This window comes from Acanthaster planci, unplaced genomic scaffold (assembly GCF_054643075.1).
Source record: "Acanthaster planci isolate LZ-2023a unplaced genomic scaffold, COTS_SCS Contig160, whole genome shotgun sequence".
In the NCBI taxonomy this organism is placed as follows: Eukaryota; Metazoa; Echinodermata; class Asteroidea; order Valvatida; family Acanthasteridae; genus Acanthaster; species Acanthaster planci.
In genome coordinates this window covers 7,947-31,467 of record NW_028257781.1, presented here as the reverse complement: position 1 = coordinate 31,467, position 23,521 = coordinate 7,947, and the positions used below count along the sequence as shown (strand labels likewise).

Here is a 23,521-nt window from a genome sequence, read left to right as displayed (position 1 = left end):
AAAGCACTTCACGTTTCCGCCCCAGACTATCTACAATCACTCTTACAGGTTCGCAGCTCCAGGTCGGGCTTGAGGTCATCAGGAAAGTCACTATTTGTTCCTCGATCCCGCCTGAGCAGTTATGGTGACAGGGCCTTTTCAAGTGCCGCCCCCCATCTTTGGAACTCCCTCCCGGTAGATCTGAGAGAAACACATAACCCCACACTCTTTGCCCAGAGATTAAAAACCCACCTTTATGTCCTAGCTTTTCCTTCTTGAGACCGAGGCTCTTTCATCAGACCGGCGCCTTTGAATGGTCACCAGATACAGGCGCCTTATAAATGCTGTATTATTATTATTAATTCAAACATGTCACATAATCATTCTCCATTGGAACTACTTGAAAGAACAAGTGTCATAGAGCCACTGGGTAGACCCACCTGTTGGTATCTTTGGGTGAGGAGGATCTGCTTGTATTGTCTGATTCACTGGAGATTATTTCCAGGGTAATGTCACTTGCAGTTCTTGGGTAAAAACCTATGGAGCTGGGAATTGCAAGTAAATGAATAAGTCACAGGGGTCAGTAATCTTCAAACTCTAATACCCACTTTAAAACAATAGACCAATACAGACCACTTGTATGTACTGCATATACATTTACCACAGAGTTAGGGTCCTGGCCCTATGTAGCGTAGGCCTAGGCCTTTGTTAAGAAGCAATAAATTATGAAACCATTGTATTTTTCTGAAGATAGCCCCATATAGGCAAGAAATGTATGAACGTTTTTACTGTCAATTTTACCCCTTTCAAAAACGACCGGCATGCAAATGTACACGTAGAGTGTTTTGGCCAAAATTGAAGGGAATCATTTAAACAAACCAGGTTTACGTACATGTGCATGTATGGAGTTGGCCCTCACGAGGGAACACTGGGTATATGGAGCGCCAATATTAAGCCTACTGACTGTGGTATGGGATTACTATGCTGGATAAAATGTAATTTGTGTTTGGTTCTGTAGATAATTTTATATCGACCAATTAGAAGGCTTCTTTTCAGAGACCCATGTGCTGTAAAACAAGTTTGACCCCAAGGCTATGTACCATCGCTTCTTCTTTTCAATTTCAAAGCCTAAGGAATTATTTTGCTATTCCAAAACACCAAATCCCATTTCAACAGAATAGAAACGATTGGTGTTTAAAACTTAACATCGTAGGTTTTGCAGTGCATCAGCTAGCCAGTTTTTAATTGCGTGCATTTGTTCAACGGGATAGCTGTTTTATTTTCAAATTAGCATTTTCTCATTTGGCCAGTCACGACACCCGAAGTACACAGTTAATGAATGCATCATTTCCGTATAAAGCCCCTCGCCTCTCTACCGCAAGCTTGACAAGCGTTTCGCTCCCAGTAAAGCAAAGAGACTCGGTTATTTAGGTGTTAAGCCAGAATCTGACCTACGGGGAAAAGAAACGTGAAGGAGAGTACGGAACATCAGAAGTGTAGCGATGGTGTGCATCGCTAGCCGGTGCACGGCACTGGCTCTTCTCATTACGTGGATCACAAGGTAAGATTAGTAATTTATTACGATTTTTCGTTTTGTCCCCAAATGTTTGAAGATTGCGTTTGACGGGAAGCTATTGATATAAGCCCATTATAACAACCCCTCCCGAAAATATCTCTTTATTTTGAAGAGAAGATTTCGTTGTAATTTGGCAATTTTTTGAAGTTTCACATTTTAATTACTTGGTCAGAATTTGTGGTCAAATATTAAAGACGTGTGCAGTAATCGAATTTCCAAGGCAATACTGCAAAACCATTGTTTTTCTCCAGATGAAGCACCAATTCCCCAAACTCTAAGAATTATTTAACAGTTCACATTACTCCTCAGTTTAGTCGAGTATGACCAATTTTAAAGAAGGTTGGATGCTTAAATAGACAATACCAAAATGGGGTCATTTACAACCTTAGCACCTCTCTTTGCATAAACTCTGTTTCTCAATGCACACGCACGCGTCAAAAGTAGATCTCAGATCACACTCGGCTACGTGCAGTTGTCATTGATGACAGTGAAGTTATTTTGATTTTGGATATTCGACATTCACATATTTTTCTACAGCAAATATCTCGTCTTCTATTGGGAAAGGTTTTTGCAGCAAATATTTCATTTCCTCGTGAACATTAGGAATTCACACAGGTTTGTACAAGGATTAGGCGTGTGTATGTGGGGAGGATTTTACAATCACACAGATTTGCACAGCAAGTAACAGGGAACACTTGACATCTGCAACCTAAAAGGACCAGCCTAGGTTCTTCCAGATTCGCGCAGATATATACCGTTAATATGTGTCCACGATTTGGTACACTTCACGAAGCCTTTTGAATCGGGGGCTCCTGGAGTAACGACACCGTGACCTAAGCTTCAGCGATGCGACTTTGGAGCGCAAAAATCGCTGTTCTGTACTAAAGCGATGCTTAAATTTGTTGGCCCCCTACCCTTATACACAAAGCCGCAAACACATTGCGATAGTCTCCGACCTATATGCATAAGTCAATGAGCAGGTTGCAAGAGTACAAATGCACCGAGGGGAAATCCTTGTGAAGCTGACCACTCAGTTCGTACATTCAGCAGTTGCATGCAGCACACGTTAAAAATGTGTTGTGCTACAATGCGTTTTCTGTCAAATGTATCAGTAAGTAACAGATAATCTTTGTAACGGACGCATTTTGTGACTGTGCAATGAATTAATATAAATGTGCATATTGACTCTTGTGCACAAAACCACTTTCACAAAGCTGATTTCGCTATTTTTCTCGTATTTCCTGTTAATGCGAGTAACAGGTAATGTTTTTGTGCAGACAGAATTTTATTCTGAGGCATCTTGTATGCTAAAATGTAAGAATCGCTAAAACAAATATGTTTTTAACCTGCCATCCTTCCGACTGTGACAAATGTCGAAAGAAAAAGTTATGCACATGATTATAAGCAAGCAGTACGCCATTATGGGTTAGTCTAGTAGCAACTGCATACTCCGTTGATCAGGCGAGAAAACATGTTAACCCCTGACATACGTATTAAACATGAAATAAAAACTGAACTTGCCAATGTCAAACAAAAAGCGTAGGTAGACATCTTCGTCTACGTTGTTTCCACAAATATCATTGTTTTAACCAGAAAACAACGTCTCCGTAAATTCACAAATGCATGACCGCATCCAGGTACCCGGCCAGCCCTGCGCCCTCCAAGCAATTTTTTTCATATCACACGCTGGGAAATTCGACTTGGAAAAAGGCAGCATTCGCGACTCCAGAGGATTTTCTTTGGGAAATGAAGTCGAATATTAATTTCAACACGGAAAGCTTCCACGAAGCGAAAAGACCAATAGAAAAGGGCACGTCTCCAGACAGTTGTGTACTCAACAATAAAACAAAACCAGGAAACAAACGAAACATGCGCCCTGTACGTCACTAGCTTTTGCTTCGTTACGCCAGTGTAATAGCTTGGTACGATTCCATCTTTCTGACCCTCTTCCTGCTTGTCTTTTTTTTCCTTCAGGCCACTTTTTTTTCAATAAGTACTTAAACTATAGTTCCAAATGTCGTAGAGAACTTGGTACTCGAATATTATTTGACTGCAACACTGATAGAGGTAAAGTGAGGTTTACGTCAAGTGTCTTTTAGATGTGAGATAGTGAAACCATTGCTTGAATAGAATCAAATAAAAGATGTACATTTCAGACACAAACTGACATAAATTGAATACAGGTTTACGTAAACTTGTGAAAAGTGCATGCATACCCTTTTCACTACTTTGTGAAATTGTGTGGCACAAACGAAATTATTTTGCATTTTTGGTGTCGTCATCCCATCCACAATTGGAGTTTTCGAGAAATTATTCCAATCATCCAACTTGCAGAACAGGAACTTATGTTTGCCTCTTTACAACTGGGACTGCATTGGCACCTTTTTGATACTATAAAAGAATAACATCAAATATCTATTTGATGTTATTTAAAATGAGTTTTGTCATTATACATTGTATTTATGCCATAACTATTTTTGCAGTCATGGACTATGACATTTCGCATGCCTCAGTTTTGCCGAATACTTTTAGGACTTTGCTTTAGTTTCCTACAAAAATTCCTCAGATCAAAGGAACCATAAATGGCAAAAGGAAACATTTCAGTAAAGCAACGTGTAGGATTTGACTTGAAGAGACTTGAAAAAAATATGTATTAACACAGCTGGGGATATGCATGTAGGGGATTCCCCGGTGAGATAATTACTGTTGATGTGAATATGATTTATGGCCTACGGATCTTTGACACGAGATCACGGCAAGGGTTTAAGCGACCCTTGTGGTGCGCACACTTAATACGTAGTCTCAAAGCCTCGCTCTTTCGACCCGAAGTCGCTTTCATTGTATTACATTTAAGAGGGACTTGAGAACTTTCTGGGCTTTTCTCAGTAACAGTTCCAACGCTTGAGTTCTGTACCTTGGTGGGCTGGCAGTCACAGTAGGATGCTCCGTGCTTGATAATTTAAGCTCTTTCCCTTTGACTTTTAATAGTGTTCTAACCTATTTGGGCAAACTTTTTAATAGACGCCTGGGGTTTTCTTTTTGGTTACAATTTCATTGCTGATTGACACCTGGGAATAATTCGAAGGTAAATCACGGTCGCCCTGAGTCCATTTTTTTTCTTTTGTATCAACGTATCAATGTTCTGTGTGTTGTCACATGTAGGCGTTTTCCTTTTCTTGGCACTCTAGTACATGCGTAACTATTTGCGAGATAATTATTCTGACAGTTTCTCGTAAGGTGTAGGCCTACCAACAACAGTACTGTATGCACTGCAGGAAAGATTTTTAAAAATAGGGGAAAAATCACTGAAGTAGATGCAATTGATCGAGATCTCTGAATGCCTTAACTTCTGGCTTAATAATATCCACCCTTTGTGTGAAACACCACAATGTTAACAACGCATTTCCAATTTAATGTGCAAATGCTTGCCTTCATAACGGGGTTACGGGCAGTACGTAAAATTATGTATCTGCACTGCAAGTACGTAGAGGTCTAGGAGCGTCCGTAAGCTGAAACAATTTATGTCTGATCTTCACCAATCGCCAGTTTGCCCAAAATAACGAAGCTCATTTTTTTCCTTGTCCAGGTGCACTGCAGTGCCAACACAATCCCCACTAACATGCAACGATCGCTATATCGAGAAGGTTGCGTACGAACTCTCTGAAAAACATCTACTGGACAACTTTTTCGGCTCTAGCATCAACGAAACACAGCCAACGTACATCAGAAGGTAAGTGGGGTTGAACCGCGACGGGTTTCCATGAACCTTTTTAAAGCATGGTGGACACAATAAGAAGGCGCTATTTGAAGTAGGTAAATTTAGAGCAAACGCAAAACATTTAACCCTAACCAAATTGCGCCCTCCTATCGTGTCTGCCATGCTTTTGAAAGGTTAAAGGTATAAACTACTGTATATCAACATTTACGCATGAATAAAATGAGTTCTTTGCCCTCATCCACTGCCAGTATAGTGTTTGGCCAAGACGGCAGAACTCAATAGTGGACTCGATAGCCGTCGATTGGTGAAATAAAGTCACGAGAGGGCCTAATATAAATCAGCGCGCGGCATATGCTCGATGGTGTCTGCTATCCAGTTCTGCTGTCTTGGCCCAAGACTACTACCAGTTATGTAGCAGGGCGCAAAAAGATGAGAGACGTATAGGACGAATCTGAAATTTACCCTTGTGAACAAATAGAAGATCAACAGGCATATTAAGCTACCTTTATTAGCAGCTCAAAAACCGATTCGAAAATGAGTATGAAATCTTTAAACAATAATAAACTGAAGCCCTGAGTGAAAATCTTCATTGAAATCAAAAATCCTCATTGACTTTCTACTCCCAAATCCCCCAAATTTCACAAAACCCGATAATGATGCTTCAATAGTTGACCTGCTGAGAGAGCTCGTCGAAAGTTTCAACATTTTGATAGATAGATTTGGACCATGATATTAGTTTGAAGCACAAACAAGGCTGGTGCATGCCAAACTTTGGATCAAAGTTTGGTAGTATTACTGCATACGTAACAACTAAATATTGACACACTGCCCGAGGAAGAAGTAGTGGACTGTTTTTAATTGCATAATACTTCGACTGGTTTTATTATACTCGGAAAAAGTACTTGTTTTCCGATTGTGCACTATCTAGAGAATGCTTTTATACTTATGCTCATAGTCTGGAGTGATGTGTTCAGTGTTTGGTTTTGCTTAAGTTTGGCTTGGTTTTGTGGAATTATATCCTTTGGAAACGGTGCACCATACTATACAAGAGGTTTCATTCACAGTGAAGCGTACATGACGGCTATCTGGGATTTTTCACTCCCAAAAGTTATATTTTTTTAGGGCAGGTACATCCAAACACGTCGTTTCTATCGGAACGAGGTCACCCTTCTAAGATAGGTATTCTGTACAGCCGCGAAGTTTTGCATAATCTATAATTGTCTGTATCTTGCCTTCTAGACTTTTGTGGATCTTCACTGAGGTGGCTAACCCTATATTTTTTCTTGGAAAAGTATTAAGCCTACGTATGCTACCGCTGTAATTCAGATTTACAAAACACTCAGAACGCAAGGAAATAAAAAGTGTATGTAAGCTGTTGGAGCCTTGTGTGTTCAGCGGTTACACTGTAACATTGAACCACCAACTAGATTCGCCAAATTTAGAATACAAGAAAATGTTTCATCCTTTAATGAACTTTAATAATAACAACCTTGATAATTAATCGAAGGATATGGCCAGTAGTTCTTTGAGATCTGAAATAAAAAAATATGCGCGCAGAAGAAAAAAGACCTATTCAACCGGTTTAGCTACAATTTTGACTCTGATAACAGTCAGTGTCCAAACACTAGGGAGGCTTGAGAATCAGCAATTCAGTTCACATAACGCGGAATTCCTCGTCAACTCAGATGGTGCTGCTGGTGCACAAGTCCCACTTTGAGGATCCTTTGAAATCTGCTTGGTGGTTCCTCCTCTGAACTCAGGTACAGCAATGTAGATCTGGCCCACACTAATTGAACTGCACAGCCGGGCCTGTAATTCCTGCTGACCACGGTTCAGGTCTGAGGGCAGAGGTCCCCTGGCCTGTGATTCCTGCTGACAAGGGTTCAGGTCTGAGGGCAGAGGTCAATGGCCTATCTAGAGTGGCCTCCCACTCATATCAGCTACAGTTCAACTTGACTGCCACCAGCCAGTGATTTGATGCCTTGTGGGAACTCCACACTACACTATATTATTGTTCTACACCAACGATGTAGGTCAACAACCCTTGCAATTACAATCATGGGTGTAAACTGAGAGCCACAGGCTTAATCGCATCAAGAACAATCGGCTTTATATTTGCAAAACTTTGGCGTAACAAGAGGAAATCACACGAAAAACATGGCCTCAAGCAAATGAGTGACCGAACAGGCGCGCTGTCCCACTCATCACAAGAGGGCGCTATACCATTTTGCAAAGGGCTACGTCTCCCCCTCCTAAAACTGCTGTATCGCCCGATGCAGCTCCTCCTTGTAGGCAGGAATAATGGTTTACAGAAGTTCAGTAGCCGTTGCTCTAATGCATTAACATTCAGCTTACGGCATGCTGGTTGGCCAAACACCTCGTAGGTGAAACGCTTAGGAGGTCCTCGGTCCCTGGAGGGACGTGTCCCATCACCCTCACTCCTTCCACTATCTTCCTGTGCTACTTGGGAACCCAACTCAGTATTAGGACTACGAGGTATGGTCTGAATCTGTGGCTCATCACCCTCCCTGGTATCTGAACTACCACCACTTTCAACATCAGATCCAACCACCACCTCAGTACCAACATTTAATGCATCACTCTGTTCCGGTACATTGACATCGCCAGTACTCAGGAAAAGAACCTCATCAGTACCTCCTCCAGCCACAACAGGACAAAGCTCGGAACCTCCCATCGAAGGTGGTTCTACCTCACAATTTTCCTCATCGACACTGTCTCTGTGTTCCTCAAAGACCACTCCAGGAGGAAATTCCACAATTGATGGACTATCATCGTGATGACCTCCAGTGTCAGAACAAACCTCAGTATTACTGTCTGTCTCTACTTTATGTTCAGTCCCACTTGAAGAAAGTTGAGCAGCAAATGTATGTACTGGAGCGTCACCAACCTCATGGAACGATGGAGTGAATCCCTGGGGGCTACCGGGCGATGAATGGGGAACGAAAGGGGCAGCATCAGCCCTTAGAGGAGAATCAATGGAGGTTTCATCGATACTGTCATCACCATCTATGCTCTGCAGGGGACTCACACCAGTCGGGGTTATCCCAACACTAGGGTCGTCTTCACAGATGGTGACAACAACAGAGTCACCCTGCTCAGATGTATCAACCTCCTTTTTAGGGGTGTGATCAACCTGCTGAGGTTGTTGCTGCATGGAGTGTCTGGTCACTGGTCGCCTTGGAGTGTCTGCCTCACGAACAGGATCTGCTTCCCCCGCGAGGACCCCAACTGGAAGGATCATGTTGCAGTGTAACACTTTCAAAGGGCCCAACCCATCCTCGGGCCTAAGTTTGTAGACAGGAATCCCATCACTTAGACTACCAACAACTCGATACACTGCATTGCTCCACTTATCTTCCAGCTTAATTGGACCCCTAAACCTAACTCTTCGAACCAGCACCCGGTCATCGACGTTCAGGTCATTTCCTCTCACCTTGAGGTCATAGCGCAGTTTATGTGATGCAGATTTCCTGGCTGACTCCTCAGAAGCAAGTTTTATGCATGCCTTAGAGTTTGGCGTAGCCCCTGAACATACTTGCTGTGATCTTAACATGATGTACTTCGGTGAGAAACCAGTACTCTCATTGCGTGTGCAATTGTACACATACACTACTGGGCCTACGAATTTGCTCCAGTTGTGTTTCTTGTCATTAGGCAAAGTACCGAGCATACTCAGGAGTGTGTGATTAAACCGCTCAGGTTGAGGATCACCCTGAGGACGGTACGGTGAAGTCCTGACTTCTTCACTCTCAGTTGATTGGCAAGTTCCTTGATCAAGGTGTTGTCGAACTCTTTACCTTGGTCAGAATGAATCCGGTGCTGTAACAATAGTGCAGGAAGTATTTCTCCCAGAGCACATGAGCAACAGTGCGTGAAGATTTGTTTCTTGTTGGAAAAGCCTGCGCTTAACAAGAAAAGTGATCTGTCACAACTAGGACGTACTGTGCTCTAATTTCAGAAAATCAATGCAGACCAATTCAAGTGGATAGGTTTTGTGATGTTTACCAAAGGGGATGCTACTTTCTGGGGTGTTTTGTACGACACACATCTTGCACAGTTTGATACCCACTGTTCTTTTCTGGCTGCCATCTTCGGCCAATAGAACCTTTGGCGTGCCAGGCTCACAGCCCGCTCAGCCCCAAGATGACCAAGTTCATTGTGAAGTCCAATAATGGCCCGTTCCCTGAACTTAGTAGGCAGTACCAACTGATATGACTCCTTCCCGTGTGAGTCACTGTCACAACGGTACAACACTCCATCCCTTAATACCAACTTATTAAACTGACCTAGCATCAGTCTGATCTCTTTGGATGTATGTATGGTATGGGTCTTGGGCTTCCTGTGATTAGTAACAAACTCCACAACCTGTCTGATACCGTCATCCTCAGCTTGCTCTTTTTTTCCAATCCATTCCCCCCTCCACACCTGACAGCGTTGCCGGGCGGTCATAATCGAGGGGGACTGCTTCTGCACTCAATGCCAGAGAACATGCTAGTGGCTGGCAACTCTTCTCTGTTGGTGGTGACGGGACCTCATTATTGTAAGAGTCTCCTAAGACTTGAGCAGGACTTGATTCATCAATCTCTTCTCGAAGTCTTGCTTGGAGAATATGAATTCTTCCGTTTGATCTTGTTCGAAAGACATGCCTGTAGCAGTCACATGAGGCCGACGAGACAGCGCGTCAGCATCTTGATTGTTGTGACCCGGCTTGTAGTGCCTGGTGAAATCAAATGTTGTCACGGTTGCGAGCCAGCGGTGCCCTGTTGCATTAAGCTTTGATGTTGACAACATATAGGTCAGGGGGTTGTTATCTGTAAAGACTCTGGCACCTCGGGCTGCTCCAAATCTCTCAACAATTGCCCATTTGAGGGCTAAGAACTCCAGTTTGTGAGGCTGGATAGTTCTTCTTTGAAGGTGTCAACCCTCGGCTGGCATAAACTATGGGACGCAATTTGCCTTCAGACTCTTGACACAGCACAAACCCATCCCGGGATGCATCTATGTGCACAACAACTGGCTGTGTCACACCTGCAAATGCCAGCACCGGAACCGAATACAACATCTGCTCCAGAGTCTGAAAAGCCTCCTGGCACTGTAATGTCCACCAGGAACTAAAGGTCAACCCAGTCTCTCCAACTTTACCCTCACGTCTTCCTCGTGTTGAGGATTTCTTCAAGTGACCTGATGTCAACTCATGCAATGGTTTGGCTATAGTAGAAAAACCCTCTATGAACCTCAGATAATACCCTACCAGACCCAAAAAGGATCGTAATTGTCTTGTGTTACTGGGAGGTGGCCCTGACTTGATGGTATCCACCTTTTCTGGATCAGTTTGGACTCCCTCACCAGAGACTATGTGACTTAGGTATCTCACAGACGAACAACACAACTGGCACTTCTCGGGTGAAGTCTTCAACCCATACTCCGAAAGTCGGCTGAAAACTCTGCCAAGAGGTTGCTCCATCTGCTTCAGGGTAGATGCAAAAACAATCACGTCATACGTATACAACAATACTTCAGCCAAGTTTAGCCTAGACATACATTGCTCTATAAGGCGCTGGAAGGTGGCAGGTGCCCCCTTCACACCTTGGGGCATTCAAATTGGAAAAAGCCTTCAGGACAAGTGAAAGCCGTCTTCTCTTTATCTTCCTGTTTCATCGGAATCTGATAATAACCAGATTTTAAATCAAGAACAGAAAACCACTGGCATTCGTGTAGACAATCCATGGCTTCTTGTACCAATGGAACAGTGTATATTGATCTGTCATGGAATTGAGAGTGCGATAGTCAATGCAGAGTCTTAACTTGCCTTTCTTCTTACGCACAATAAATATCGGAGAAGCATACCTACTCTTTGACTCTGTTATCACTCCAATGTCGAGCAAGTGCTGCAAATTGTCTCGCAAATCTCCCAAGTCTGCGGGTTAAACTCGTCGTGACCTCTCTCTGAACGGCTGTTCATCAGTGAACCTTATCTCGTGCTCAGTGCCGCTTGTCAACCCTACATCCCATTCATGAGTTGAGAATATCTCAGATCGACTATATACAAGTTTCAAAATCCGTGTCCTCCACTTCTTGTCAACTGGTCCCCACACAAATGGGAGTTTCTTTAACTCATCCCCAGTCATTCTGGGCTTCTTTGGCAGATGCGGATCAGAAACCTCACTAGTCGCGTGGTGTCATGCAAACCGTGCAGAAGACAAGGCGAAGTTCTCATTCGGTCCACACTCAGCACCACTGATAGACGTAGGCAAAAATGCACCTGCCACAATGCATCGGTTGGGCAAGAATATGTCTTGGTTTGTATAGTTCTGGAGGCATACCTAAACTCTCTGGAACCCTACCGCTAGTGGCACTAATGAAAAACAGACATCTACACCACTCGGTAATCGGTGAGGAAATGAATCATCAAGCAACGCTGTCACCGATCTCCCCAGCCTATGCCGCATAGTACCAGAGACCAGCACTCGTGACTTAACAGGAATCCGCTGTCTTTTTCCTTGAGACCTAATCAGACCAATCTTGCTATCTGATCCAACTTCCCGGGAAATGTCGAAATCTTGATAGATCCTCTGACATCTGACACTGATCTTAGTAGTTTTCTCTCTCCTTTTTATCCCACCGTGCAAGTGATTCGTAGCAGTTCCCGAGTGCTCTCGAGTTAGTCCCCACGATCACGGAATACTGCGACAATTCATGCCCATCTGGAACAACCAAAGCTAATACAGAAAAACAATAATCTGTGCCAGAAAAATCAGCACTGAACCCAATGTCAATCTTTGTCCACCACGAAAATGGTATCTGACCATTCCCACCACGCCAGAGCACCAAGCCATCCAAAAGACTCAACACTCTGTTCAACTGGTGGAAGAAAGTCTCATAAACTATAGTAACCTCGGACCCACTGTCCAACAGACATCCGGTCCAAACACCGTCAACACAACATCGCTGCACATCACTAGTTCCAACCAAGCCAATAGGAATGTCTGTTCCGGGCTGGAAGGCAACATCTTCCGTTGGACCTACTGCTTGGGTGCGGGTTCCTGACTGGCCCCCGTCAGTCACCCCTTTCTGTTTCCCTGCAGGAAAGTGATAAGTTGCTCATTCACCCGCTTCGGATCTGGCTCAATAATACACTTAATAGACTTAATAGACTTAAAATGACCCTGTTGACCACATGAGTAGCAGAGGTGTGGGCGCTCCCCTGTCTGCTGGCTGTTATATTTCTTGATCTTCCCAACTGAGTGGGTAAAGTTCTTCGCTTGCTTTGGTGCAGTTACTACTGGTTGAAGTTTGTCCCCACGACGCGAAACCTTTGCCTGTTGTTCTGCGTCTTCTCTCCTCACCATCTGCAGAAGCTTCAGATAGGCTGGTGGGTAATCCTTCAAGGCTTTCAGACGGAGATTGACAAGAAGAATCTCATCAAACAAAATTCCCTTCATGAACTGGGTCAAAAGGAGTGAATTCATCCTTTCCCTCTCAGTTGACCCCTTTCTCACCAGCTTCAGCAGTATTGCCTGAAGTCGGGGCAGAAACTCAGACGGAGATTCACCACGCTCCTTGTGCATTGAATGAAACTGTACCCTGAGTTCTTCAGGCGATTCTGTGCTGCCAAACGCCAACTCCAGTGCTGCCAGATAATCTTCTGATGTAGCCTGGGGCTGGTCCCGACGCAAATCTGTTATTATGTTTGCAGCTGGTGGACAAAGTGCTTCTCTCAAGCGTCTTCTTTTTTCAGCATCTTCTGGTTCTTCATCTAACTGCCCCTGAACAAGCTCAATCCACACGTCAAACCCGTCTTCATCCTTTGATGGGATTTTAGAGCCAGAAAATGGGCGCAGCTTCCTGTTGCTAGAAATACTACAAGTCGTCAAAGCCTTAGCCGGTGGCACCACTGACAATTCTTCACTTGCCTCAGGTGGCCCCTCTTTGAGAAGGTCTTTAAGTAAGACTCGAGGTTTGAATGTACAGGTGGCAGCTAGCCTATGTATGCGCACCTTAATATCTGTGTCGTCATTGTGGAGGTTTAGGATTCCAGATGGTGGGAGAACAACCTCTGCCACATCCCTTTCGAACTCGCACAGGAGGAGTGTAGTGTTGTCACGCTCCTGTCTGGAAACATCCACAAAATGTCTGACAGTTTTCGCCAAGCTGAGGGCTACAGACTCTGTAGACGCGTCCAGCACACCACTGCTCACAAGGAGGAGAGCATAACCTACTCGGATATCGTCTTTCTTACATCACTCACGACGTAAGCGCAACAGATATTTACCATCAGCCATGTTCCTGCGTGTGAAGGACTTACATGTACTTCAGCAATGGATTAATTAAGTGATAAGTTGTAACAAAAAAGGTACAAAGTTAGTATATGTACAGCAAAAAAAAAAAAAAAATAATTCAGTTCCCTTTTCAACCAGTGGCTCTCAGTATGCCATATAGATATTAGCTGGTGATTTAATCAGTAAGAGTAACCAACACAAAACAATTTGTCTATTTTTGCAAGAACACACAAAATATGCTCCCTAAATTTGGGACACTGCGGTCCTGGCGAGGTCGCCAGAGAATGTAAGCCGTTGGAACCTTGTGTGCTCAGTGGTTACACTATAACATTAAACCACCAACTAGATTCACCAAATTTAGAATACTAGAAAATGTTTCATCCTTTAATGAACTTTAACAATAACAACCTTGACAATTAATCACAAATTGACAAATTAAGGATATGGCGAGTAGTTCGTTGAGATCTGAAATAAACAAAAATATGCACGCAGAAGAAGAAAAAAAACCTCTTCAACCGGTTTAGCTACCGTTCTAACTCTGATAACAGTCAGTGTCCAAACACTAGGGAAGCTTGAGAATCCACAGTTCAGTTCACATAACGCGGAATTCCTCGTCAACTAAGGTGGTGCTGCTGGTGCATAAGTCCCACTTCGAGGATCCTTTGAAATCTGCTTGATAATTACTCGTCTGAACTCAGGTACATCAATGTAGATCTGGTCCACAATAATTGAACTGCACAGCCTGGCCTGTGATTCCTGCTGACCACGGTTCAGGTCTCAGGGCAGATATCAATGGCCTATCTGGAGTGGCCTCCCATTCATATCAGCTACAGCTCAACTTGACTGCCACCAGCTGTGATTTGATGCCTTGTGGGAACTCCGCACTACACTATAATATTGTTCTACAGCAACGATGTAGGTCAACAATCCCTGCAATCACAATCTAACGGTGTAAATTGAGAGCCACAGGCTTAATCGGATCAAGAATAATTAGCTTCATATTGGCAGAACTTTGGCGTAACAAGATGAAATCACACGAAGAACATGGTATCATGCAAGTAAGTGACCGAACAGGCGCGCTGTCCCACTCATCACAAGACGGCGCTATACCATTTTGCAGCGGGCTATATCTATTTAAAGCGTACTGTCACTACTTAGTACGGTACAATGCAACAACGTCCGGTTATACAGTCACACGTTTGGTACCGACAATATTTAGATGGACACTGCACCATAGGAGCGTGGGAAAATAATGAGGCAAAGAAAAGGAACGTTCACTACTTTTAGGACATACATGGAAAAAAAGCGAAAGTTTGAAAAAGGCTTGCGTAGGGTACCGTAGTTAATCAAATTAACAAAATGTTTGACAAAAGGAAACAATAAAGCTAACAGAAGGATAGGGTCACTACTGAAGATCTCAACAAAACAGAAGATACGATTAAAAGGGCTTGCGTGGAATACCGTCAGCAATCAGATCATAAACGTACCTGTAAAGCTGGTATTCTGAGTACTCTCACACAAGCAGAGAGAAAAGCAGTCAAGAAATGGAGAACGTTCGAAAATAACAAGGTGACGTCATCGTGACGTCATAAAATCGGCGCAATTTTTGTATCAGGGTCTTTGTTCCCTGGAACTTTGACAATTGAAGTTTGCTAAATTAGGAAAAAGCTACTTTGAAAACATGTAAAAAGTCAATGGGCTAAAAAATCCTATGCAGAACAACTGCGCCTTTAAATTTAAGTCAAAATGACATTGTCAGGGGACAATTTAAGTCACGTGATTCTTTAACTGAAATTTCTTCATGAGATATTACTTGATATTCCGACTCTTGGGTATATTTCAAAGCGGATAACCGAGCATACAATATACGATTTCTCTTTTCGTTCTGATAATAATCTTGAGCCGAAGTTGGCGACTACTCAGTCATGAGTGTTCAGTAATAGAACGTGTATAAAGCCTAAAGAGAAAAACTTCAGCTTTAATTTCATGTCACGTGTCCCCTGACAATGTCTTTTTGACGGTTTTGTCCTGGCACCCCCTCTTCATGGTGTATTACGAGTGTGGACAAAAAACCTATGGGGTAGAATAAAGCATTAAAAATGAATTCAAAAATCAAAATAAAAAGGAGACGTCATCATGACGTCATGCTTCAAACCTTATACGAAAGACCTATTACGATTTGCCCTATTAATGGATGTAAAGAGGAAGAAGAGGGATCGCAAAAACTGGTAGAACTGGCAAAAACTACCGTCTGGCCAGAGACTAACACTTTTGCAAGCAAGGTCATATCTATCACCGATTTTGAATGAATGCAATTTTGCGAAAAAGACAGTACTCTTGTTTTTTTTTTCTTTTTTCCGTCCCCTTCTGACCCAAATCCCCTTTGTTTTGTACACGTTTCTTCCACCATCGACATTTATCCCTTAACTACTTTGGATCTTCATCAAACTTACGTCAATGAAGGACCTGTAGGTAAAAATCGTCCTAAAACAATGATTTAACGATGACGTCATCAAGTGATTTATTATTGATTTTATAATATCTATTTCAGCCCTTTGACTTTGTAGGAGTTTTTGTCGCACCTTTGAGTAACTTGCCTATCGTTGATCGTCATCAAAGCTACACCAAGCACAGACCCTAAGGCAAAGATATTATTAAAATAATTACGCCATAATGACGTTATTAACTGATTTTGTATTAAATATTGAATATTTAAATATGTCAAATATTTAAATATTTAAAACGTGGCCTTACTGTTTCAAAGTGGTAATAGATATTAACTTGTTTTCAACGGTATTAGTCTCTTGGGGTATTGCACTCTTCAAAACATCTACTAATGATGTGACGCAATTGTTTTAGCGCCCTCTACCGACAACTTGAACATTCTGAAAAATGCATTTTGAATAGATGTCACTGATGTCGTTGGAATCACCTGAAAATTGGTTGATATGATAATATTTACCCATTTAACAAGTGTGAAAATTGGGGCTGATTACGTCATTGGACTGGAAGTTATTATAAAAAGGTTTTTTATTCAGTCCTTTCAAAATTCGGTAAAAATCAACCGTGAGAGGTATAAATTGAAATGCCCATTAGATGATAGATGAAATCACGGCCAATTTGTGCTTTACACTGCGTTTTGCTTTTGTGCGGGTGAGCACGTTATGCCTGCCGATAACAAAGAAGTCGCATAGTGCGTGAGGGCATACTCTCGGCTGTGGAAGAAGCAATTGGCACTGAAGTAAGATTCTGTAAGGAACGCCAAATTGCCATTATATCAATGCAACACGGGGCGTTGATTTGTATGGAACGCCAAAACAACAAAATCATTTAAATCAAATAAAACCAATTCCTTATTTTTGTCTCGGTGAACACACCATCCACTTTCATTGTACATATCCAATTGGTTGCAATCTTGTAGGCAGCTATGGAGGGATCTGTTATAGACGATCATTTACCTTGCATGCATGTAATAGTAATGCATAGTAATGCATGGTAATGACATCAAGAGATGACAAATAACCTGACATTAAAGGTGCACTCTTTAAAACATATCTAGTGAAGTGCATGTCCAATTGGGTGCAAACTTAGTAGATATCTTGAAAAGGGAGTGCTTTAAACAAATACTGACCTGATGTGATGATGACGTCATAAAGTAGTAAATCACGTGACATTAAAGGTGCAGTCTTCGTAGCACTTTGTACCGTGAAGAATATAGCAGATTAGGTTTGAATCATGCAGATATCTTGAAAGGGGAGGGCTTTAGATGCACATTGATGAGGTGATGTGGTGATAACGTAATCGCGTGACAAGTCAAACAACTTTAAAGGTGCAATCTTTAAAGCAATATATCTTGTGAAGAACCTTTCCAATTGGGTTCAAACCTTGCATTTATCTTAAAAGGGGAGTGCTTTAGAAGAACATTGACCTGAAGTGTTGATGACGTCATCATGTGCCAAGTCACGTGACATTAAAGACGCACCCGTTAAAGCAGTCTATTTCGTGAAGTACATGTCCGATTGGGTTCAAACCTTGCAGATATCTTGAAAGGGAAAAGCTTGAGACAAACGACTTGATGTGGTGAGGACTTCATCATGTGACTAGTCACGTGACATTAAGGCACATTCTTTACAGCCCTATTTATAGTGGACTACATGTCTGATTAGGCTGAAATTTTGTAGATAGTTGAAATGTGAAATGTTATAAACAATGTGACATGATGTAACGGGTGCAAAACTTAATTCATCATAACTCTTAACCCCCAAAAGGGTTTGAATATTATGTCATATTGAGGTCACCGAAAATATCATTGAAAACCTTGGGAACTCTTGGATAGATGCTTGAGTAAGAAGTGAGAAATCCAAGTGTGGTAGTATCCAAAAAGAAGGAATGCCCTTTTATTAAGAAACAAAATGCAAAAAAAGCCCTTTTTTCTGTCTTTAAGAAAGACATAACCTGTAGTTTCTTCCTTCGTCTTCTTCCTCTTCTGACCAAAAGCCCATTTCTTTTGTGCACGTTTTTCCACCATATACTTTGGTCCTTTTGCAACTTCGGATTTTCATCAAACTTACATCAACAAAGAACCTAAGTTTAAAGATGTTTATAGAACCATGACGTCATGATGACGTCCTCAAGAGATGTTTGTATTGAATTTTTAATATTTATTTCAGCCATTGACTCCGTACACGTTTTCAAGGCCCAATTTTGGTAACTTAGCCATCTCCAGTGGTCCTCAAAGTTACACAAATGAAAGACCTGGATGCATATAATACTCAAATAATTACGGCATGGTGACGTCATCTAGTGCTTTATTATTTCATTTTAAATATTCAAATACTTTGTTAATGTAAAAATCCATATAAAAATCAACCGTTGCCTCCCGCAGTATTCTGTTTGGGCAAATGCCAGAGTAAAATTCGGTCTTCAATTTATCTTGTGTGGATCAAATCAGAATACCGAAAGTAGGCTTATTGTTTAAAAAGGGTAAGAGGTTTCAAAGTGTCTTCAACGTTGTTAGTCTGTTGGGATATAGCATTCTTCAAATCATTGACAGATGACGCCACGTAATTGTCGAGCACCCTCTAGCAACAGGCTAAGAATCCAAAAAAATGAATTTTGAATAGATACCTTTGGCAAAGTTTGCCCGAATCGCCTGAAAATTGATGTAGACAATGATCTTTACCCATTTACTCGTGTGAAATTTGGGGCCGATGACGTCATCAGATTGGAAGTTATGACAAAAAGTTCTCTTATTATTCAAAATTCGGTAAAAAATCAGCCGTAACAGATTTAAGCGTGAATTGTGAATTGTTCATTAGATGATAGCTAAAACACTGATATCAATTGCATGAAGTGCATAGGGGGCTTACTTCTTCACACAGATGAAGCACCGACGACAAAATCCCCCATACTATATTTGCAAACTCAAAAATACCTTTCGTGCGAAAGCGTATACAGAACATGATTGAAAAAAACTTTGTACCTGTTATTTCGCCGGGGCGGATTAGTATTTCGCCCGGGCGGATTAACATTTAGCCTGGGCGGATTAATATTTTGCCCGGGCGGATTTAATAGTATTTCGCCACGGCGGATTAGTATCGGGTGTTTCAGTATTAGTGTATCAGAATGTGGGATGATTTCCTGGGGGAGATTGACTCAGATAGACCGTTCCAACATTTTTTGCGCCATTGTATCGAAGATGCAAAAAGACTCATGGAGTGCGCTCACACTCCTGCATTTAGCAAAGGCATAGATATTTTCCTAGTTAATCACCTTTCACCCTGCATATTAAGTAAACACAAATGTCAACAGAACTGATTGAAAATTACCCTTATTAATCTGTCAAACATTTTAGCAATAAAACCAAAAAAAAGCACCTAAGTTCTCTACTTTAATCGGGCTCGGGCTCAGAGTCTTGCCATTCCCCTGAAAAAGTTACGGATTTTTAATTCGATAATGAAAAGAGCTTTTTCCTTGTATATTATTCTCATTTAGAGAGATGGAGAGAGTTTAACTGAGGCTAGTTTATCACATTATACCACAGGCACTTTTATCTGCAGAAGGAGGCATTTTTATAAAGCAAATTGTTTATAAGGATATAAAACACTTTAAATTAATACTACGGACATTCCAAGGGACTGCAGTTGACGGCATCAATAAATTGATAAAAATTAATTTCTGGACCTTCAGGATCTTTTTTAATACTAATTGGTAACTTGAATGGCAATTCAGTGTAAATTGGTGCTTTTTGTTTTTCTTCGTCTGTAATGAAATTGTTTAGTTTGTGGAGTCCCCAAGAAAAAAAACCCATGTTTTAGGCTATCCTGGATCAAATGAACCTGCTTTTTTTTTTTTAAAGTTCTCGTGAAAAAGGCACAAATACATTTGTACTTGTTGGCATTCCATACAATGCGACCTGCTCTCAGCACCACGAGTATATACCGTACGCACTGTGCTCCGTCTGTGTTGTAGGCAGATATTGGCCTGCCACTGCCACCTGCCACTTGCTGCAAACAGAATGTTGCAGGAGGCCACGGTTAATTTTATATGAATTTTTATAAATTTAACGGAATATTTAAATATTCAAAATTAAATAATAATGCTTTATGCCGTGATCATGACTTAAAAATTTCAGTATTATCTTCGTTTTATAGTTAGTGCTAGCTGTAACTTTGACGACAATCAACGATTACTAAAATACCAAATAGTGCCTCAATAACGTGTACAAAATGAATGGGCTGAGAAAAATGTTGGCAATTGTGATGAATAAACCTGGCATCAATAAACTACGAAAAAGTAAACATTAACAATCTACTACTCTGGACGTCACTTTAATTAATTTACAATGAATGTCAACCGATGTAGTTGGATGTCCACTTCAGAAGATAATTTAACATGACTTGTCACGTGATGTCATTGTCACAGTTGAGAGCTTGCCTTGTACTTTGTAAAGTTTCCCAGTATTGCTTGAAAATAATAATATTTACTTAAAGATGACATATCTGACTCTTAGACTGATGACGTCATCGCGAGTGGAAGTGATACCAGTTACAAGAATTTTTTTTTTTAAACGAGGGTTTTTGTGGACAAGCACAGCTGCTGCGGCCCTGGTTCCATTTATCTGAAACCAGTGCACATCGACGATACAGAAAACGCATCAGTCAGTGGAATATATAAAGTCCATATCATATATATGTCACATGACTTGTCATATAATAATACCACCAACAGACGAAATCAATTTCCATCTGGAACTCTTCCCTTTCTGGCTCTCCGCAAATTTTCAACCAATGTGTTGAAACGTGTACTTTACGATATGTAGTGCTTGAAAGAGTGCCCCCTTAATGTCACGTGACTTGTCACCGGACTCCTCCAGAATCACATCAGATCAATTTGCTGCAAATTTAAAGTCGTTCAATTGACTAAACGTTAAATGAAAAAAAAGTCAGTGAGAGTCAATGAGTTAAAAACAAAGAAAAAAGAAAAAGAATTGTAGTCATTGTAGGAAGCTGACAACGATCAAAAGGGTGCAGAAATGGTGGCATTTGGTGGGTCATTCTAGTCTTGGAAAGTCACGCGCGGTTCAGCTCTTGTCACATTTTTTACAGACTTACCGAGTTTCCGTATCTTTTCGTTACAGGCATGTCTGCTGTGATGGTACTATTAAGCCTGGCTCCTGCGGAATACGTAAGTATATGGCCTACTTGCCTTTAGTTTAACACCCCAGGGGCCCACCTGACCATTTTGTAGTGACTATTATTTGAGTATTTGAACTTCATTATCAAATTACCTTAATAATTTTCGAAATCCAATACTCTAAGGTGAAACGCAAGGTAAAACAAAAGAGGAAGTTTCATCTGTGTCTTTGAAAATGCACTCTAAGCATATTTTTAGGAGTACGAGTAAACCTCGATTTGGCTGAATTCCAATTGTCAGTTATAAAGCGAAAGCTGTTTTGGCGTAGTACCTGGATGATGAAAAATCATGTAATTATTCATCCAAGTAGAAAGGTAGTTATTCGACAGGAACTTATATTTTACACTTTTACTTATGCTTTCAAGCTCCAAAAATGGCACCCCATTTCAAACTTCAGGACAGGGGAATCCTGAATAATTTAAAAGTATAAGGCAATCATACATTTGGAGGCCAAGTTTAACCCAAATGAAGCTCTTTTTTAGAATCGTAGCTTAAACAAAATAAAATGGAACACTGTTCCTATTCCTCTGGTCAGCCTTCTGCAGAAACATTAACTCAGTGCGTTGCTCTGAAGAAGTGGGCGAATGTAGTCTTAACAGCACTGTTTGCGCAAAACCCTTAGCAACTCTTCAGCAAGCAGAAGGTATGTAGACAGCGCATTGTTTATTCGTTACAATTGTTATGTCATAGGGGGCTGGAACTGTCAGTCTTCTAAGACTAAGACTTGTAAGACTTGTTTACATTTGAGAAAATTCAACAAATGCATGAAATCACTACTCACTGAAAAATGACATCGATCTTAGAGTTTATTAGCCTTTAAGCATTTAAAGGAAAATAAAAGCCTATGTAGAGGATAGTGGAGACGAACGTCCAACTATAAAGCAGTACTAGAAAGGGGGCGGGGAGGAGCATAAACATGGTGGAGCCTTCGTTTGAGTCTGAACTCAAACTAAATCCAATGTGTCCTTAAAGGGGTAATTGTCTGTATGCAAAAAAATATCGTGTCAAAATGAACATCTCACTTACAAAATGAGTGTATCTTTGTGTTTTCGTAGGCGGATGAAAACTTACAAATCATATTTGATGACATTATCTTTAGCTGAAAGGTGAGATTTAAAGAGAATGAAATAAGTTGAGCATTGCACGATTTTCCCAGAAAATAAACTTCATGGCATAATTTGCGTTGCTGAAGAATCATCGGGTCAAATATAAGCTTTTCTTGCAAAAAAGTGAGTCTGGTCAGTTTTTCCACGGAGGAAGGACACAGTTTGAATTGCCTGGGCTATCCAGCCGATTACCGCTTCTTGGCATGCTCGGTATGTCCATAGCCAGAGCTAGGCAAGTGCTCGCTACGCACCATCTGTTCACAACCACGAAACCCTCTCGTACCCTATGATCACCACCGCAATTTTTGCCGGTAATCTGCATCCTTAAAACTGTGTGTACTGAGGTATAGGAAATTGAATATTCACGCATTTGTTGGTGCTTGGCCTGATCTCATTACAACATCAATTTTTGCCGGTAATCTGCATCCTTAAAACTTTGTGTACTGGGGTATAGGAAATTGTATATTCACGCACTTGGTTGTGCTTGGCCTGATCTCATAAAAACATCAAATTTATTGGTAGTAGTGTATGTGTTGGGGCACTATTTGGTACAGTTTGACCTCTGGCCTAGAAACAGCAAAAGGTACCATCAATATGCCTAAACATAATAAATATTATCTCAAAAATATGAAAAGGAATCAGGTGTAACCTACAATGTATGGCACAGTAGGACCTCTTGTAAGGGGTAGGTATAGAAAAGGGTCAGAAAGTGTGATACAAAATGACCTTGTGTAGGAGATAAAACATGAATAAGGCATATCATGGGATAAACAAGTCCGGTAAAATTTGACCTTTCTTGTGAAATAGGATGGTAAAAATAGTTGATGAATCATAGGTAGTGAGATGCCATGGAAAATACTGACAGGCCCACGGGAAAGTCTAGAAGTTAGCTCTGATTCCAGATAATCCCCGGACAATGGACAGTACGTGGTGGGTGGGCTGTGTTGGCGGACTATTGTGACAAGGCTTAAGGATTCATTGTCTCGTTTGTAATTACACAGGTTCAAACTTACTGCACCACATGCCAAAACCATATGGAGCAAGGTATGAGACGTAGAGAACCCCCCTGCTTTGTGTTGGTCATTGTCTCGCAGGAATCTGGGGAATTCCTTTCAGACATCTTGGGGGGGATGTGTTAAGTAACAAT

General features: G+C 41.4%; 1 protein-coding gene and 1 pseudogene across 1 annotated transcript; one reads left to right on the top strand and one right to left on the bottom strand.

The window, feature by feature from the left end:
- Positions 1-1,370: 1,370 nt before the first annotated feature.
- LOC110990253 (uncharacterized) lies at positions 1,371-22,090 on the top strand. The gene is made up of 4 exons (XM_087132247.1): positions 1,371-1,540; positions 5,142-5,285; positions 21,213-21,259; positions 21,804-22,090. Exons 1-4 carry the CDS (start codon positions 1,482-1,484, stop codon positions 21,917-21,919), a joined length of 366 nt encoding a protein of 121 aa, XP_086988373.1. The 5' UTR covers positions 1,371-1,481; the 3' UTR covers positions 21,920-22,090.
- On the bottom strand, positions 12,317-13,904 carry LOC147795119 (paraneoplastic antigen Ma2 homolog; annotated as a pseudogene).
- Positions 22,091-23,521: the final 1,431 nt, after the last annotated feature.